The 19,744-nt window shown below is 51.4% G+C and overlaps 1 protein-coding gene and 1 long non-coding RNA gene across 2 annotated transcripts; one reads left to right on the forward strand and one right to left on the reverse strand.

The window, feature by feature from the left end:
* Positions 1 to 5,085: 5,085 nt before the first annotated feature.
* Positions 5,086 to 15,549, reverse strand: CALML4 (calmodulin like 4). The gene is made up of 5 exons (XM_045541728.1): positions 15,423 to 15,549; positions 15,312 to 15,342; positions 10,502 to 10,642; positions 8,817 to 9,005; positions 5,086 to 5,395 (listed from the first exon to the last, which is right to left on the reverse strand). Exons 1-5 carry the CDS (start codon positions 15,423 to 15,425, stop codon positions 5,298 to 5,300), a joined length of 462 nt encoding a protein of 153 aa, XP_045397684.1. The 5' UTR covers positions 15,426 to 15,549; the 3' UTR covers positions 5,086 to 5,297.
* Positions 10,195 to 13,541, forward strand: LOC123631762. The gene is made up of 3 exons (XR_006733220.1): positions 10,195 to 10,404; positions 11,523 to 11,593; positions 13,503 to 13,541. It is a non-coding gene; the product is annotated as an uncharacterized LOC123631762 (long non-coding RNA).
* Positions 15,550 to 19,744: the final 4,195 nt, after the last annotated feature.

Here is a 19,744-nt window from a genome sequence, read left to right on the forward strand (position 1 = left end):
CAGAGGTAAGGTTTCATCACCTCAAAAAGAAAGATACACACTCAATTATCCTAAAAGTACATTCAGTTTGGAAAAATACAGTGCACCACATATGTCAATCTGTAGAAATCTATTTGATAAACAGTTGAAATTCAAGATGTGTTTGATCCTTAGTCATTTTTACTCTCTGGTTCTGAGTGTACCTATTTTCTTAGGCTATTTACCTTATTTTTTTCTTCACGTTTTTAACAAGTAAGACATAGGAAAGTCATTTTTTTTAGAATTTGTGGATCAGTCTAATCTACTCTTATTAATAATGGAACATGTAAATATATTGAAAACTGTTTTTCAGGAGATGAATATGGGTTGGAGGAAAGGAAAAGTTCTACTTATGTTCTGAATTCCTCATCAGAGAAGGTATGATGTTCTCAGGTGTGGAAAATATTTTTAGTTGATTGGGAATGCAAGTTTAACAGAAAAGATAAAGAAGGGGCATAATGATTGCCGGTTTTCCAGACTGGATTTTTCTATCACAACTGTTAATGTTCTCAAAGCTGATGAAGGACCACCTTTGTGTATAAACTTGTAGTTTTAAACTTTGCATTGGTAACAAAATGATCTCCTTTAATCCAGGTAGAATTCAAGATGGCTGTACTTCATTTGTATGATAAAATTAATGGTTCACATGACTGTGTGGCATCTAAAAATAATATCTGTTTTTACAGCATCTCTCTGCCACTAAATTGTTGACTTGAATTTTGAAAAAAAAATTGGTGTTGATATGTATATGTGTGTGTGTATATATGTATTTATAAACAAGTGTGTGTGAGTAACAAGTGAGTTACATAGTCTTCCCCTACGCATGTGTATTCCACACATAAATGGCTGAGTTATAGTCACAAAACAATTTGCAATAATAATAAAAGAAAACCCAGAGTCATTGTCAGTTAAAACAGGAAATAGTTAAGTTTTTAAATGAATCTGGTGTTGTGGTGAGCAAACACTTTAAGACTCTCATTGCCGTATTAATTTAATCTAATTTCTAATAGTACCATAATTTGTGTCTAAATTTGGATTGGGGTAGATATTAACGAAAATTGTGAGGAGTTATTTCTGATTTTACATGGCAATAGGAAACATATTTCTGTTAATTCAACTGCCTATGGTAAAATGAATAGTTTTCTTTATTCCTATTTTTGTTTTTGTTTTTCTGTCGTTGTCAGTGGTCTCAAAAATTCTGATCAATAACTTTGTATACGATGCTGAATTACAAACTCTTTGAATGATCCAGTTGAAAACCCATCCCTCTACTTTCTTCAGCCCAGTTTTGGAGGGGGTTAATTTCCCTGTGTCCTACATTATACCAATCTAAAGGAAGAACAGGTAATAGGGAGAAATAAATGTCTGATCAGTGGCTTTTGTCTTCATGTGAGAAACTAACCATTCAGTTGTCTTTATTTTTAGTTCATTCCACTCTGTGGGGAGTTAGTTTCCTTCAGTTGTTGACTTTACAAAATGTTGCATTAAGTAATAGTTATCACTCTGTTGGTTGCATGGTCATTATCAGTCAATCGGATTTTCATGCACTACGTCTTTATCTCCTAAGTTAAAAAAAAAAAAAAGTACATAGTTACTTCATCTCTTTTTTTCCTTAGCCCACCCTGACTCCCCAACCCATGCCAACATGGACATACTGTCTGTGGATAAATAGCAATTCTCAGAATCTTTAGTCAAGTTGCCACCATCCCCCTTGCCTTGGTCTTTGATAACAGGTGTGCATATGTTCGTACTGTGTGTGCGTGTGTGTATATACATCTGTATGCACACATCTTTGATAAAGTAGCTATTTGACTAGCAGAGTTGAAGTGGCTTTTAATTACTTTGTGGGCATTATTGGACACATCTTTTTTTAAAAAGCAATCTAACCTTTAACCATGCCACACTTGGTTGACTAATTTATTTTGAGCATTAAAATTTTTTCTATTGTTAATGTAGACATCACAATTCTATATCATTACTGACTTAGGAAAGATTCACTTAAGCTTCTGAAAAATGTGATTTCTCGACAGATTTTCCTTTGAGTCAAGTGTTGAAACTGAATGAAAATATATCGTATTTGTAAATTAATGTGGAAAAAACATTGTTTTTAAAATAATTTCAATTTTAAATACATACAACTTAAAAGATCTTCAGGACTTTTTAAAGCACATTTGAAATTATTTTAGTAAGAGTTTTGTTTTATCAGTACATGTTGAATTCTGTTTTTAATTAAACACAAAGCTTAGATTTCAGAAAGAGGGAAGGAGAATAGCTGGTGGTCCCAGAGTGTGCTGCTGTTAATTGTTTAATTAACAAAGGGGAAAATGTATATAAGCAGATATAAAAGTTACCATAAATTCCATGAACTTAAATCTGTGATTCATTGCCTTAAAACTTTCTCTCTTAGAATTTCCATACCGCATGCCAAACCAGTAAAATGGCTTTTAAAAATGTATAGTAGACCAATGTCAGTTTGTATAAAAGTACCAAGTGAAAATATTTATTACATGCATTGGAAAAAAATTGTTTACCTATTGAATGTTACCTGTTTATGTAGAGCTCTTTAGATGTAATAAAAGAAAAGCCTTCAGTTAATTTGTCTTCTGTAAAATAATACTGCTGGGTATAAAAGGGGACAATTCCTATAACACAAGTGATAATGGTTTGTGCTTCCAAAGTACCTTACATGCAGAGATTTCAAAGCATGACAAGTAACTTATTCTCTTGCGACATGCTTTGAGGTAAGTAATGAATATACAGCCATCATTTACCTTTTATTGAAATATGGCTAGCTCTGTAATGAACCATAGCATCTGTTTGGTTAAAATCTATTTAATATCTGCAGTTTGAGTGCTACTAGCACCACGGCCTTTTTTGTAAACAACACCAGTTGCTAGGTAAACCAACTGCAGTTTCAGGAATGAGCATGAAACCAGGACAGGAGTAATGTGAAAGCCTTTCCTCTGGTTGAGGTTTAAATCAGAACACTTCACGGGATCTTAGGCTCCGGACCACTGAACCCCCTTAATTAAGAACAGTGAGTCAGAGGAGAGGAGCCCCAGGTTCTAATGACCACTCCACACCAGCATGTGGTTTTTGGCAAGCTATACTTCAGATTTCTGTTAGGCAAATGAGATTCATAAAACTTGCTTTAAAACCATACTGGGACCATTTCAGTTTTCTAGACATAAATGAACTTTGAGGGAAAGTACCCTCTTTTATTATTATAGTCCAGAAATTCCTTTTCCTGTCCATCTAAATCATCAGTATCAATCTCCCAACTAATCCTTGGTATTCCAGATTGGCTGTGCGGGATTTGCTTCCTAATGTCCATGACTGGAGTTCAAAACAGGTGTGGTCTGGCATCCTTGAGCCCTGCCTGAAAGGTGAAATACAGCAGTTCTCTCTGGGGGGCCAAGGTCCAACCAGCCCTCTGGTGGATTTACCAGGAGGTAATTAAGGCTAAGCACCAGGGCCCTCACTTGCTCTGGCCTCTTCCAGGGTCCTGAGAGCAGCCCCAGAAATTCTGCATTTCTATGTTTGTATTCTTAAAGTAGGCCGCCAAATCATACAAACCTCAGACCCCACAAAACCCACATCTGCTCCTGTACCATGCGGACCTGGGCTCCCCAGCAAGATGATCACAACTTTGCCTAATTGGTATTTGAGCTATTTACTGCCTTGCCCCTCACCTCACCCTCACCCCCACCCCGACCCCCAAAACCCTTCTCTACAGCTCCTGGGAATTCCTGCTCACTCCCATTGGCAATTACACTTAGAAAAATGAGAGAGTCACCTTTCTCAGGACCTTGGTTTGGTCTGAAGCTGTACAATATCGGTGAGATAGTTGCCCTAAGACTGACTGTTTTGTCCCCTGAAGTTTTCCCAGTGCCCAGCCTTTAGTAAAAGACTGTCTTGTATAACCTCCCAGAAGACATAGCCCCTTCTTGACTTGGTTTTCTTCTGCTTTAGCCACTGAGGCACCATTAGACAAAACCACAGTCCAGAGAGCCCAATTTTGGTACACGTATCATGAAAATCGTTGTATACTTAGAGTGCCGTACCTCACCCCATTGCCACCTGTGCTGGTGTGGTGCTCCAGCCCTTTTTTAGGGGTGTGCTGACCCTACCAATGGATCCATAGATTTGACAAGTGCATGGGCAACTCTCAATCCCTGGTAGCACCAGCCTGGCACCTCTTGGCTGTGTAACTCAAAGCCATTTGAGCTGGAAGGGCTCCTGAAGGCCTGGTGCCCCTACTACAGTTTTCCAGGGCTCTTGTATCCTGGCCGTGGCCTGTTACTCCCCGTAATTCTCTCCCTTAGTCCTGGGGAAGTGGCCATGATCAGTCTGGGCCACTTGGGTAGAACATCCTGGAATCTCTCTGCCTAATAGCAGAGCCCAGGGAACAGCTCACAATTTTGACAGGAGCGTTGGAAAGAGTCTTAAGCTCCGCAAGGCCTCAGTGGATGCAAACTCACATCCTCTGCTTTCATCTGGGGTGACATATAGAGTTAGACCACTCCACTGCTCAGCGGATGCTGCCTCACTCTAGCGTGCGTGCGTGTGTGCTTGTGGTTTCACTCTCTGTTCCCGTATGAAGATCCTGAGCTATGTCACTGTCTGTTGAGATGGAAATGAGAATCTGTAGGTGGGCTGTGGTGCTGCAAGAAATGTTGCCCTAAGTGTTTGTTTTAGCTCTTGGTTGCTACTTCTCAGCTAGCACTGGCTTTAGCTTGGAAATGTGGAAGATGCTCCAGCACTCAAATGCAGAATAGGGTCTTTTGGTAGATTGCCCTTTTTAGGAGAAGCGCTGCCCCGGTAACTCAGGCTCCCACAATGCTCTACAGGTCACAAAGGCATTTTCAAGTCATTATCTGGGTCCTTCCACAATGGGCTCCACGAGGCAGGAAGTAGGAGTTCAGCTTTAGTGAGGGATCCTGAAGCTTCAGGAAAGGATGTACCCAAAGTCACACAACTGAGAAGTGGCAGAGCCAGGACTGGAACCCAGGCCCGGCTCCAAACCACAGGCTCTTTCCCTGCTGTGAAGGGCCCGACTAATGGTAGTTACTAAAATCAATACAAATCTTTTATTAAAGACATGCTAATACCGTGGCTGACATCATTTATTATTGCTAGTTATCCTCCGCTACAGTCGGGTAATGTCATCTTGCTGCTGTGTCTGCCATCTCCCAAGAGTGAAAAGAACACTTTTCTTTTTAAAAATTAATCAATCCAAGTTTTCAGGCCCAGGGGAGGCTCTCTCCTGTTCTCCTCATTCAGTAGTCCTGCACAGGAAGAGTGATCTTGTGGATGAATTCGTCATACTTCACTTTGCCATTTGGTTCGATGTTTGCTTGCCTGAAAAGATCATCCACTGCAATAAATCACATTAATTTTTCAGTTTGGCTTTAGTGTTATGTTATAAAACAGCAAGTTCTTTGGGGGTTGGGGCTCCCCATGGGCCTTCCCTGAGTGTTCAATTGAGTATTCCCATAGACCAGGAAGTAACTGAGTGAACAGAAAGGGACAACCCACCCCTTACCCTCTGGAGACCACTGATTCAATTTTGAGCTAATCGGGTTTTCTGCAAGGGCAGGGAGTAGGGAGGTATACTGGGGAGGACTCAGTCGCTGAAGCCACCCTGTGCGTTATTTATTTTTTTTAAAGAAAATATGTGACCCCTGTGCCTGTATTTCTATTTCTAGAAACCTCTGGCCTGGATTTTCTACCTTCCACAACCCCCCTCCCCCAGCCTCCCAGCAGAACAGACATCCAGGCAGCTCCTTCCTGGGCCTCACCAGCCAGCCCGGGCTGTGGCCCGCCCCCCACTTGCCTGCCCTGTCCTCCAAACTGGCATTCCTCACCGCCCTGCCCCCTCACCGAGGATTCAGTGACAAGCGGTGTCTGCTCCCATTACCTCCTTTAAAAAAGTGCACTTTGGGGGTGGGGGTTTTATGAGAGAAAAATAAATCCAACTGTGCTGAAAGCTCAAAGCATACAAAACTGCCATTGTTCTACACTGCTCGGAAATAAAAAAAAATCATTTCATTTGCTTGTTTCTTCTGGTTCTAGATTCCTGAGACAAAATACTAGTTTGTCCCAGGTGCTGGCAAAAAGAGCCATTTCTGCTTATATTCTCCATGGTGGCCTCTGGGGGCCAGATTACCTTTGGTGGCTCTTTGGACCATCCTCAGCCTCCTGCAAAAACTGTGGCACTGCCTTGTGTCAGCTGGCTGGCCCTAGACACCGTCCACACGTGATTCTCAACAGTTAGGAAACACCCCGTGATTTTCTGCTTAGCCATCCTCGAAAGTATAATTACCATGCTCTGTACTGTGAACTAAAATAAAATTTTAAGGCTCACCCCCCACAGGCTGACTGAATGGACCCCCTCGTGGCCAAAGGAATATCCTTACCCTAAATTGCCTGCCAGGAGGAGGGAGGTCAGACATGCCTCATCATGCCCCCCTCCCTTCTGGGGCACATCCTTTGTAACCCATTAACAAGCCTAAGGGTATGCAAGACAAACCTACAGGCCCTCAATTTACACAACAAGCCTATGTCTGGTGGCTTATCTCTGATAAACAGCAACTATGTTAAAACATTCCAACCCCTTAGACAAAGCTTCCTGTCTTTAACCAATTACAAGCCAAAGAATCTTTAAACCCACCTATAACCTGCAAGCCCCCCCCCCCGCCCCCCCGCTTCGACATGGCCCACCTTTTCAGGCCAAACCAATGCATGAGTCCCACGTATTGATTTATGACTTTACCTGTAACCCCTGTCTCCCTGAAATGTATAAAACCAGACTGGAACCCAGCCACAGCCAGTCCACTTGCTCAAGGCCTCTTGGGCCTGGCTCCGGGTCATGATCCTCAAATTTGGCTCAGAATAAATCTCTTTAAAATTATTTTACAGAGTTTGTTTTTTTTCCGTTGACAGTACCTAAGCTGATGGTAGTTTCGAATATTTTGGAGAATGTTGAGGAGACTGTAATTCAGCCCATTTCACGGAGAAGCCGCTACGGTCCCAGAGAACAGGCCCAACATCAGCTCCAGGGCCAGGGGCTGCAGCCGAGAGGAGGGGGCAGCCCAGCGGCCGGTGCTGAGTGTGAGCGAGCCTCTGAGCCGGTCCCCAGCCTCGGAAGGGAGGCCACCCCTGGCGGCCTTCTCCAGCAGCTCCAAGGATGCTTCTTAATAAAACTGGAAATTGCCTTTTAGTCATCCAGGGTAAAGGCTTCCTACTCTGCTATCATCCTTCCTGTCTCCACAGCAAGGAGGGAAATCAGTCTCCCTGCTTGTCTGGCACACAAACCAGTTTCTTTGAAATGCTCCTTTGCTGGTTACACAAACGATGTGTGTGAGTGTGGGGGCCAGGATGTGGCTTTAGACAGGAATTATTAACCATGGAATTAAGGCCCTGCTCCCTCTCTGCTAACACTCCACCGGGTCCCTAAGGGGCCCCGCAGTGTCCTCGGAGCCTGAGAGGGAAGGACAGCCAGTGTGGTTTTGGTCCCCCGTTCACACGAAAACGGCCACAGTAAGAGGTGAGATCCTGATGGGGGCAAGCCCGAAAACGCAGGGGAAGGAGACTCTGAAAACGCGGGGGAAGGAGACTCTGCCTGCTGTAGCGCTATTTTTAAATGCTCTGTGCTGTGCTTTTGTGACAGCTGATAAAAAATCTGAGCAGACTGGTTTATAGAATGGTAGCTCTTGGAGGGACCTGAGGAATTGCCTCCCGAGACCTCATTTCCAGCGAGGAAGCTGACAAGGGGGACAGAGGTTAAGAAACTCATCTGAGGTCCCCTGGAAAGGGGGGAGCCAGGATTCAAACCTAATTTAAACCATAACCTTAAAACCCCTCCAGAAGTCTGTAGTGATGTGAGCAGAGGCTAAAGGCCAGTAGTTATTGAAGCCTTTTTCCTGCACCCTACTGTGGCCAAGCCCAGCCCTCCCCTCCCAACCACAGGGAAGCAGGGCAGGCTAACTAGAAACTTCAGACTCCGTGGGTGGGGGACATGGCCTCTGGGGGCAGCGCGGGGCTGGCCCCTGCAGTGGGCCGGGCAGGCTGGAAACTGCAAATGGCCCCCAGTGTTGGGGTCCCCTTTGCCGCGTGCAAAGGGCGTTCCCAGGAAAGCCAGCAGGGCGTGCTGGGCTGCTGGAAGGTGTGTGGCAAAGACCCCCTTATAGGGTCAGTGACCAGGAATGCCTCTCCAGCTGTCCCAGCAAAGGCCCCCCACGACGCCACCTTCTGGAAGAGCTCTTAGAGCTGCCTGAGTTGGGAGGAAAAGGAGCAAATTTAGAAACGCTTGACCTCGGCGGCAACTTCAGAGACCACTGTGGTGGGAGGAACGCGCCTGAGTCGGGGCGGGGGCTTGCGTCTAGCAGACCTGCCTGCGTGACTCCCAGCTCTGCTGCACAAAGCCACTCACCGCACCTGTTTATCAGTAGAAGGGGGACACGCGTGCTCCTGGGGTGTCAAACGCACTAAATGATCCACAGTGAGAGCATAAACACAGGGTAAGGCCGAGTCATGCCCTGCTGCCTAGGGACCCTAGCTGGGCTTTCCCCCGGCTGTCCCTTCACCTGGCCGACTTCACTCCTCTCCCGTCCGGGCCTCTGGCTCCTCCCCGGGCTCCAGTCCAGCACTCACCTGGCAGGACATCTGCTCACAGCCTTCTGGGCCCGCATGGACCGAGGGGCCTGCACAATCCTGGGGGCATCGACTGGGCTTTGGTGTCCTCCCCCACCTCCCTGCCCCCTCCTACTGTTGGGAGACAGGCCCCAGGCTGTTACCTTCCTTGTGGGTGAGCTTCTCCCCCAGTCTCATGAGTTTTGACCGCAGCTCAGACGCCATGATGTAACCTTTCTTCTCCTTGTCCGCCATTAACATGGCCAGTAGAATTTCTTTCTTTGGGTCCTCTTGCTTTATTTGCATGTGCATAATGGTCAGGAAAGTGGAGAAATCCAGCTCTCCATTTCTGTCTAGAAACCCCCAAACACAGCAGAGTGAGCAAGCGGGAAATGGCTCTTCTTGGGGAAGCCAACTGGCCTCCTGCCCAGCCCACAGGGCTATCTCAAGGGCACCTAAGTCACAGAGCACCAGGCTGGGGCGGTAGTTGTGCTAAGAGGACACAGACCCTCTGGGCCACTCACTGGCCTGGACGTTCCTCATTTCAACAACATTCCCAGTGACTGAGGTCATTGTCACCCTGCTTTGCCTACTGAGGAGACGGAAGCTCAGGGTGTGCCGTCACATCATGGAGCAGGGCAGGACCACGACGTCCCTCCTGGCCCGTGCCGGAGGGAAAGAGGCTCACGTGTCCACCCTCCTGGGCTGCCACCACCCGGATGGACGGGTGACCCCACTTGGTCTCAAGCCCTAGTCCCAGCCTGGGCACTCACCTCACCAGGGCCTCCACCCTCACCCTCCTGGCCCAAGCCCTGGCCCAACTGCAGAAACCAACACTTCCCCTGACCACAACTTCCTGTTTAGAGGAGACAGAAATCAAGGAAACCATCCCCTTTGGAGCTGAAAATGGGGGATCTTGGGTATCAGACCACTGAGCACCCCATCACCAGGCTCCAGGCCTTCAGAGCCACCTGGGCCCAGCCTGGCCTGGCCCGGCCCAGGACAGCTTCCAGCACCGCTGCAGGCATGCTCTGATGGGACCTCCGGTAACCCCAGTGGATGCTGGTGACCCATCTGAGAGGTGAGGGAGCTGAGGGCCAGAACGGAGAAGTGGCCTGTGGGCTCTAGGTCAAGTGCTCTTCCCAGGACACCCCCTCCTCTGGGCCAGTCCCTCCTTCCCGAGTGTCCAGCCCCCATTGCAAACAGCCACCTCAGCCTCTCAAACCAGTTTCTCTTTTTCCTTAAAAAAACAAACAAAAACCCAAAATGCAAAACTTGTTTTGTTTCTGATTATAAAAGTCCTGTATGTTCCCATTGTTGAAAATCACCCATAATCCCAGCAGCCCCAGAGAGAACACATGGTAACGTTTTGGGTGGGTTTCTTCCAGTCTTTTCTCTAGCAGCATTGCATCATTTTCAGGTCTTTGAAATCAGAAGACTCGGGTTCCAGTCTCGGTTCCAGCACTGGCTCAAGAACTTGTGCAAGTTACTTACTGGCTGTGGACCTTGACCTTGGCTTGTAAAATGGGACTGGAGAGCGCCCACGTCACAGCTAAGCACACGGCACACACACAAACGAAAGGAAATTTTTCTACAGAAACAACATCGGGATCGCTGTAGGCACTGTGACAGTTTGTGACAAACTTATTTGAATGCCTGGATCCTGGGGTCTTCTGTGAGGTGGGGTGTCACCTGCTGTTGTGACGATTCAAGGAAGCGGAGTGAGGCATGGAGCACCTGCCAGTCTCGGAGGTAACTCGCTGCCCCCTGCCCCTCAAACTTCTGAGCTTTGCCCACCGCTGCTGTCTGCGCCCACCTGCTGGGCCCCCCCCCCCCCCCGCTCACTCACCTATCCCATGAGTCTGCAGGTGCCGCTGCACCTCCCCTGGCGTCGGGCTGGCCCCCAGGCACCTCATGGCCACCATGAGGTCAGTGGCTTTTATCTTCCCCCTCTGCTGCTTGTCGTACAGGGAGAAGCATTCCTTGTACTCTGTGCACAGCCCAAAAGCGAGAGTCAGTCACGTTCCATCGCTCTGCACACCATGCCCCTCCCTGTCCTGTCCCTTGCTGTCCCCTGCCCAGCTCCTCCTCCCTCTCCCCTTCCTCCCCCACCCCCGCTACGGTTGCCAGCTATAGCAAATGAAAATACAGAATTGCCAAGGAAAACGGAATTCAGATAAACGATGAATAAATTTTCAGTATAAGTATGTCCCAAGTTTTGCATGGGCCATACTTATACTAAAAAATATTTGTTGTTGGTCTGAAATTCGAATTTAATCGAGTGCCCTGTATTTTCCCTGGCTCCCCTTCCCCTCCTCCTGCCTCTCCCTTCCCTCTCCTCTTCCCCACTGCCCTGGCTCCCCCACAGCTGAGGAGACAGCAGGACATCCAGACCCCCAGGGGACCTTTGCAAACACAGATTCTCTGGGAGTGGGGTTAATAATCCTCTGGGTTGAGAGCACCAGAAACCCCTCCAGGAAGGCCTCATGCGGTGACTTATCATCATCATCATCATCATCATCATCATTACAGCTGGGGGCACTTGTGAATTCACTGCCCTTCCTCCAGCCTCCAGGCTACAGGCCCAGTCCTGCTCTTAAAGACTTCAGGGTCCTGTGGGGAAGTTCTCCCAGGGTCTGCACTTCTCCCGTGGTATTTGGTGGAGGTAAAATGGCTGCTGGAGCTAAGGCTCCTCCAAAGCCACCGTCTCGCAGCCCAGAAGAGCTATGGCACTGGTCCCAACCCTTGGAGGCACAGGAAAGCCAGCCCGGGACTCAGCAAAGGTCCCTGGGCCCCACTGACTGAGTCTGGTTCAGGGCCTGGGCTGCCATCAGGCGAGGTGATTCTGTCCAGTCCCGTTTGTTTTCCAGATGAGACAACTGAGCCCTAGGGTGCACCGGAACCCAGTGGCCCTCACTGGCCCTGCCCACCGCAGGCCCAGGTATCTGTTCTCTCTCCTGCTTCTCACGCCACCCAGAGGGTCCTCAGAGGCCTGGACCTGGGCTCCTTAGCTGACGTGGCACCATTATTATCCCCACCGGGCAGATGCAGCAATGAAGGCTGGAGTGGCTGAGCGCCTCGCCCTGGGCAGCCTGGCCCCTGGAGTGGAGCTCCGGCCACCAGGCCACACTGCCCTCCGTGCCAGTGCAGCGGGGTGGGAGGGAGGCAGGAGGAAGCCCCTCCATCCCTAGCCAAGACCTGGGGCCCCTTCATGTCCCTCATTAAGCCATGCAGGCCTCCCGGATAGCCTTCCATGTCCAGGATTTCGGGGGGCTCACTGAAGGCAGACCAGCAGGGTGGGGTTGAGAGAAACTGGCAGCCTTTGTGAAGAGGCTGAAGGGGAACTACACCCCTCCCCCCCAACACACATACATACACTTGCCCTTTCAGAACTTTCTAGAGCCTGAGCTTCCGGAGAGCAGCAGCCGGAGAGGCCCAGGGGAATCAGGGCCAGAGCCTGGCCTAAGACCCCAGCCTTGGTTCCTGCAAAACCGAATTGCCTACAAGAAGGCCCAGTGCCGGAGGCAGGGAGAGGGAAGCTTGCCCCATGTACAGAACTGAAGCCAGCCCCACCTCCTAGTGCTGCCCTGGGGACTCTCACGGCCACCCCCACCTTGTCTTTCTGTCTGAGTTTGCCCACAGGCGAAGGTGGGGGCGGCCCTTGGCTCCCCTGAGACCTCATCCCATGACAGTTGTCCCCACCTGACCAGTGCTGGAAGGTGGTCGTCACACCGTTGGGGCCTAGAACCAGCCTGGCTCTATGGTGGCACACTGCCCCCGCCCCCACCCTGCAACAGTCCCGCGGGGCCAGTGCCCCCAACATGGGCAAGGCCAGGGCTTGAAGGGAGGCCACCTGCCAATACACTGTTACATCCTCTGACCTCGACAAATTTACCTGGAATGCCAGACCTGAAATTGAAATCCCTCGCTGGAACAAGCCAACAGAGCTCACCGGGAGAACCAGCCCTGGCTCCCGGCCGGCTCCTCTCCCAGCCCCTCTGCACCCCTTACCCTCCACCCCTCCCATCTCCCTCCCCCCAGTTTAGCCATGGAACATACTGATGTGTCCACGTCACTATTTCCTGTGTCGTCCTCCCCTGCCTTGATTGCGATCCCCGTGAGGGCAGGCCAGGGGTTCACGGCTGTATCTCTAACGCCTACAACGGGGTTGGCACAGAGAAAGGGCTCAGAAACACTTGGGGATGAAGAATGAATTGGGTTGAATGAACTGGATTAAAAATCCCCCCGTAGGTTTTCTCTTTGATAATGCAAATCCCCAGGGACAAGAAAGAGACCTCCCCAAGGCCTAGGATGACACCCATTGTGTGCTGAAGGTTTAACTGGCTCTGATGACATTACATATATGTTTGTTATACATTTTACAGACATAAAGAATGTATAGCACACAACTTACAAATAATAAAACATGCAATATTTTTATTATAAATTCCATCTAGCCAACTGATTAACACAAATGAGTTTGCCAACTCATATTCATTGCAACCTAGAGTTGTGACTCAACCATAGCTTGACAAATGAAGTTGCATGCCAATGAATACAGTTCTTTTTCCAATGCATGTATTGTCATTAAATCTGATAAGTGATCTACTGTTAAACTATTTCTCACCCTTGTACCAATTATTTTTATTATTTTATTTTACTTTGTTTTACTTTATTTTAGAGACAGGGTCTTGTTCTGTTGCCCAGACTGGAATGCAGTGATGTCATGATAGCTCACTGCAGCCTCAAACTCCCAGGTTCAAGCAACCCTCCTGCATCAGCCTCTTGGGTAGCTGGGACTACAGGTGCGTACCACCACATCCTGCTAATTGTTTAAAATTTTCTTGTAGAGACAAGATCTCGCTATGTTGCCTAGGCTGGTCTCGAACTCCTGGACTCAAGTGATCCTCCTGCCCAAATGCTGGGATTGTAGGCATGAGCCACCTCACCTGGTCCCTTGTACGAATTATATTCATTAAACTGCAATTTCTTTCAAATCTCCAGCACTACCGGTTGCAACAAGTCTGTCTTTTAAACTTTGTGTATAGATGTTGGGATGGGAACATTGTTTGATCCTACATTATTTCATAATGGCTGGCTTGCAAAATTCCTAAAAATGTGGGTCTCATTAGCCGGAGCAAACCAGCCCCAGCACACATATGGGTGACACCTGGACTGTGCCTGGCCCAGTGTCCAGCATGTAACTGACATTATCCCCTCCTTCCCCAACTCACAGCAGCCTGGTGAGGTGGCATTATTATCCCTATTTCACAGATGAGAAAACTGAGGCTCAGAGGTGATTGGATCCAATATCTGCTCCCTCCAAAGCCCCTGCTCTTCCCACATCACTAGGCCACCCCATCCAGTCTTTCATTCATTCATTCAACATTGGTGACCACTTTCGTGGTGTCAGACACTGGGATACAAAGAGAAATTACTTTCTTTCCTTCTGGGACCTTTGAAGGTCCCAGGACGGAGGGTCATTGAGACTCAAAACCAGGTGTGGGTTGGGGGGCGCAGAGGCTGAGAGCTGGACTCCAGTCCTGCGTCTGCCGCCTTTAGACCTGGGCAAGAGGGGCCCCCACCCTGGGCCCTGTACTGTAAAAGTCCTTGCTCAGCTCTCCTCTGGCCTTAGCCCTCCTGGGGGGATAGGGAGTTCAAGGGGTCCACGGGGAGGTGCCCACCTGGAGCCCACAACTCCTCCCCAGCTCTGGACCAAATTCTGGATACCCAGCTCTCTGGAACCCCTGCCCAGGTAACCCTAAGCCCACTTAGGGCTCTCAGGCCCCTGCCCTGGTTACAAAGGCGCCCAGGGCCCAAGGTGCCTGTGATTTCATCTCTAGTGCTGAGAGGGACTCACTGAGCAGGTAACATTTCAGCAGAGACCTGGAGTAAGGGGACACCCAGGGGTGGGCTGCAGGCCCACTGGTGTCCGCTTTGGGACAGGTTCAGGGGCACAGCCTCAAGAAGCAGCTGGTTGTGTCACCTGCCAGGGGCTGGGGGGCTGCAGCCACAAGGCTTCCCTGGCCCAGGTCCAGGCCCCTGAGTTCTCTGTAACCCAACCCTTTCCTCTTGGCCTTGTGGAAACAGAGCTCTGCACTGCGTGAAACTGAAGCCCGGCTGGGGCCAGCAGATTGGGGGACCCGTGGAATAAAGTGCCCCACCAAAACGAGGCTTGATGCCAGGGCAGAAGGGACTTCAGCGGACCCCCTATTTTACAAATGGGGAGACTGAGGCCGAGAGAGTAGAAGCGTCCTGCCTGAGGGTGCAGACCCGGCCCTTTCCTCTCTCTCAGGCAATTACAGAGCCCCTCATTTTTCCCTGGCGTCAGCCATGAAGTTAATGGTCTCTCTCTCCCTCCCAGCCCCTCCTCCCCCAAATCCTCCCCTCCCCCTCCCTCAAATCCTCCCCCAAATCCAGATGTCAGGAGGGAACCCTAGTGAGCTCTCTCCTGGCACCCCAGCTCCTGAACCTCACTGCCAAACGTGAAGCCACACGGCCGCCTTTGAGGCCCCCCTGCCCGCCGGCCCTTGCCCGTGGGTGGGCCCAGCTCCCCCGCCGGCCGCTTCCTTCCCGGCAGCAAAACCCGAGCAGAGCGAATCGCCTAATGAGACCCATATTTTGCTGTGAGTCGCTAATTAAAGAGCAAACCAACCTACCATTAATTTGGTCCTGGGAAAGAAACTTGGCCTGCAGCGGAGAGAGGAAAACAGTCAGGGAGGGCCTCGCTCGCAGCCCTCCCCAGGCCTGGCCCCGGCCCCCTCCCTCACCATCGCGCCGCGCTGCGGGCCCCCGGGCGCCCTCTCCTCCGGCTGCGGGTCCAAAGTGCGCCCCGGGTGGAGGCCGGTAATAAACCCTCGGCTGCCTGGAGACCGGCCGCTGCCCGGGGTCAGGTTCCCGCCCCCGCCGCGCAGGTGCACGGACAGGAAACGGCGGCGGAGGGGCTGTCCCGGGGCTGGGGCCCCTGCCCCCAGAGGCCGGCGCCCTGCAACTGGGGGACAAACGGCCACGCTCCCTATGGGGAGCCCGGCCCTGCGAGAAGGGGACAGTGAACTCAGAAGGGGGGCCCGGGTGGGGCTGCCCGTGGGCCACAGCCTTCTGTCCCCGGGCCTCCCGCCGGGAGTCGGGCACCCTTCAGCCTGTCTTACTGCAGGCCGGTCACAGTTCGTAGGAGGATGGGAACCCGTCCAGGGCATGTGGCTCAGGGACAGGTCCCCTGCCCCAGCCCTGGGCGCGGCATTGCAGAAGGAACACAGGCTTCGGTGCTCTCAGGCTGGGATCCAGTCCTTCCCTGCCTGCTGATCTGCTTAGTGACCTGCGAGTCCTTTGCCTTCCTGTGCCTCAGTTTCCTCGCTGGGCTGAATTACGGGTCCGTTGGAAGAATCAAGTGGCCAGCGCAGTTGAGTCTCAGCCTGTGCCAGTGGTCCTCCCTCCTTCCGGGACTCTGGGGCTGGGGGTGGGTGTCTGGGCTGGGTTTCCACCACCCCTGTGGCTACTTGGGGCTGGGGCTGAGGCCTCTTAGGTGACATCCTGGCCATGAAGCTTCCTTTTCTTCCCCTCCTCCACCCACCCCCCGTCCCCACCCCTTCCAGCAGAAGCGCCGACAATCCCAGTGTCCCCAGTGGTTTCTGCAGCTCCCCTCCCCCCACAAAGGCAATGGGGCAGGGTGTGGCCCGCGGAGCGGAGCTGCCCTGCTGGACACCACTGGGGTCCGCCCTCCTCTGGAGACCCAGTTTCCCTGTTGCAGGGTGCGAGGCTCTTGTCCACTCGGGGCCTGGCCTGTCTGTGGGGCTCTCAGCCCAGGGCCCACCCCACTTTGTCAGGGCCATCAGGTGTGGCCACACAGGTCGTGCCCTGCACAAGGGCTGCCAGCCTAGGGCGCGAGTGGGTGCTGGTGGGGGCTGCACGTGCCCAGAGCAAGGGGGACCGCTTTCTAATCTGTACAAAGGCACAGGGACAGGTGAGGCCTGCCTTTGGTCCATTCTCTCTCCCTCCCTCCTTTCCTGACCACCTCCTTGTAGGAAGTTCTCTTTCCCCCCAAATTGTGTCTCCTGAGGTTTTTCTTTTTCTTTCTTTCTTTTTTTTTTTTTTTTTGAGACAGAGTCTTGTTCTGTCAACAATGCCACCACGCCCAGCTGGTTTTTCTATTTTTAGTAGAGAGGGAGTCTTGCTCTTGCTCAGGCTGGTCTCGAACTCCTGAGCTCAAGCGATCCTCCCGCCTCGGCCTCCCAGAGTGCTAGGATTACAGGCGTGAGCCACCGTGCCGGGCCCTGAGTTACCTCTTTATACCTGTTCCAGATCCAGAGCAGTGTACCCTGAGGATTCTGACTGCCCTGCTGGGGCTGAGAAGAGGAAAGCTTGGCTGCAGGGCCGAAGGAGGAAGAGAAGGAAGTTAAGAGAAGTCTGTCGGGACTGTGGGAGGGTTGGGAGGCCGGGAGGCGGTAGAGTGTTCATTCGGAATTGCCCTTCCTTTGGGAAGGGCTCCAGGAGAGAAAAGACATTTCCTTGGGTTTAGGTCAGCATGTGCTGGGGTGTGAGCTATGTCCCCCAAGGCATCCTAACCGACACCCCTGCCAGCTCCCTCCAGGGAGGTGCCTCACAGATGATCAAAAACACCTGCCCTGGGGCAGCGTCTACATGAGAGCCCAGGATACACAAATTCAGCAAGCTGTATGGTGAATCTTGTGTGTGCTACACCTCCATGCAAAGTGGAAAAAAAAAAACAAACCCAGAAAAGACCTCCAATACCACCTGGGGACTGTGATTTTGTTCACTTTATTCTTGAACCCTGGTCCCCCTTGGGGGTTGACCCGTCCCCTGGGCACCGCCATGACTTCCCCTCCCTCCTACCCCCACTCTCTGGATCCCGGCAGGAGAGATTCTAGACGGAAGGAAGCTCCTCCTCCCTTCAGCCCCTCCCTCCCACCTCCCCCCTAACTCTGCCCAAGAGGGTCCCAAGCAGAGTCTCCAGGCCCCAACACTGTATAAAGGTTTTGATGAGACGATCTTGGCTTTTGCTCATGACCTTTCCCCAGGAATGCAGGCACTGGCCTCCTTCCTCCCTGCCATTCCGCAAGGTGTTCCTGGGCCACGCTCGTCCCTTGGGGCACACTCTCCTCATGAGGGCCCCCCTACTCCCACAATCAGGGCTAACGGGGCAGCCCCGTGGGCCCCCAAGCAGTCCAAGTCCTCAGCATGTTTCGGGTGCGCCTGCCGATGAAGGCACAGAGGGGGCTTTGCTCCTCCCACCCTGTGTGCCCCAGAACAGAGGACTCGGGAGGCGTCGGCTTCAGGCCTGTACTGGGTTAAAGAGTCCCCCCAGAACTCATGTCCACCAGGAACCTGTGCCTGTGTCCTTATTTGGAAACAAGTCCCTGCAGATGTAATTAGGATGGAGTCACTCTGGAGTAGGGTGGGGCCTAATGCAGTGACGGGAACTTGAACACACAGAGACACACAGAGGGGCAGCGAGCACTGAAGCGGAGACTGGAGTGCCGGATCCACAAGCCAGGGAGCACCAAGGATGGCCTGCGTGCCACCAGAGCCCGGCGCTGCCAGCACCTTGATTTTGGCCTCCTGGCCTCCAGGTCTAAGAGGACAAATTCCTGCTGTTTTAAGCCACTAAGTTCATGGCGCTTTGTTGTGTCTGTTCTAGCAAACTGACACAAGTCCCTGCCCTGGCCCCTGCGAGTGCCAGGCACTGAGGCGGCTATGGATGGAGCTGCCAGGGCCTCACACACAACCCGCTTCAGCGCAGGCTGGGCAAGGCTGGCGGGGCGAGATGCCGAGTTCCTCACGGGCTCCCAGGTGAGGCTGACGCTGCAGGTCGGGGGACCACACTTGGAGTAGCCAGGGCCTAGAATGGTGGTCCGCAAAGTTGGGTCCACATCAGAACCACCTGCAGGGCCCTGTCCTCAAGTTCGATTCATGATTTTGGGAGGTCAAGAATTTGCGTTTTCCTCTGCAATCCTGATACTGCTCCACCGAGCCACACTTGGAGAAATATCGGCCTACAGCTTTCCAGGTGGAGGGAAGCCCAGTGGCAGCCAAGAATATTTCTAGGGGCCGGGCGTGGTGGCTCACACCTGTAATCATAGCCCTCTGGGAGGCTGAGGTGGGAGGATCGCTCAAGGTCACAAGTTTAAGACCAGCCTGAGCAAGAGTGAGACCCTGTCTCTACTAAAAATAGAAAGAAATTATCTGGACAACTAAAAATATATGGAAAAAAAATTAGCCGGGCATGGTGGTGCACACCTATTGTCCCAGCTACTCAGGAGGCTGAGGCAGGAGGATCGCTTGAGCCCAGAAGTTTGAGGTTGCTGTGAGCTAGGCTGACGCCATGGCACTCTAGCCTGGACAACAAAGCGAGACTATGTCTCAAAAAAAAAAAAGAATATTTCTAGGGAAATACTTAGCTGCCTGAAGAGCTCTGTCAGGACAGATGAGTCTCCAGGCCTCCGGTAATTTGCTGTGATTTCTTTTCCTTTCTAAATATTCACTGTCATGCCTAATTTTTATTCACTTTCTTACTGTTTTTTATCAAGGGCCCCAAAGTCATATAAGCTTCAAGCCCCATGCGGTCAGACCTGCCCCTGCTCATGAAATTAAGTCCTTCTGTGGAGAGCAGTCTTGGAGTCTTGGATCAGGGGTTGAAGGAGCAGTGTCCTTGAGGTAGCGATGGAAGCAAATGGGTTTGCTGGTCAGGTGGGGGGACAGGATGCATGATTTGAGCCATCTCCCACCCTGCGCTGCCCCTCCTCTGTGTTGTCTGATGACACAAGCCCCAGTAAGTCTCTGGTTATGGTGTGGTGAGGCTGAGACCCCAAGAGGTCAAGTGACCTGCAAGTGCCAACCTCCCACCCACCTTCCCCCAAAGGGCAGCCTCTGTCTCAGGCTCTGGAACAGGCTGGGAGGCCCGAAGGGACAGCCCTGAGGGGAAGGCCTGGAGATGCCCTCCCACCCCCACCCCCACAGCCTCCAGCCTCCTCTCGGTCAGCCGGGACTGACTGGAGGAAGAGGCCCACCCTGCCCTCACCCCCAACAGCCTGTGGAGTGGCAGAGGCCAGTGGGCGTGGGAGTGCCTGCTCTTGGC

Source organism: Lemur catta, chromosome 1 (genome assembly GCF_020740605.2).
Source record: "Lemur catta isolate mLemCat1 chromosome 1, mLemCat1.pri, whole genome shotgun sequence".
NCBI classification, from domain to species: domain Eukaryota; kingdom Metazoa; phylum Chordata; class Mammalia; order Primates; family Lemuridae; genus Lemur; species Lemur catta.

Excerpts from the sequence above, each read along its gene's own strand:
- CALML4 (XM_045541728.1), bottom strand. Across the intron at positions 10,643-15,311 it reads TTCCCAGGACCAAATTAATG|AGTACAAGGAATGCTTCTCC; the intron begins GTAGGTTGGTTT and ends GGCTGTGCACAG. Across the intron at positions 5,396-8,816 it reads GAAGCTCACCCACAAGGAAG|TGGATGATCTTTTCAGGCAA; the intron begins GTAACAGCCTGG and ends GATTTATTGCAG.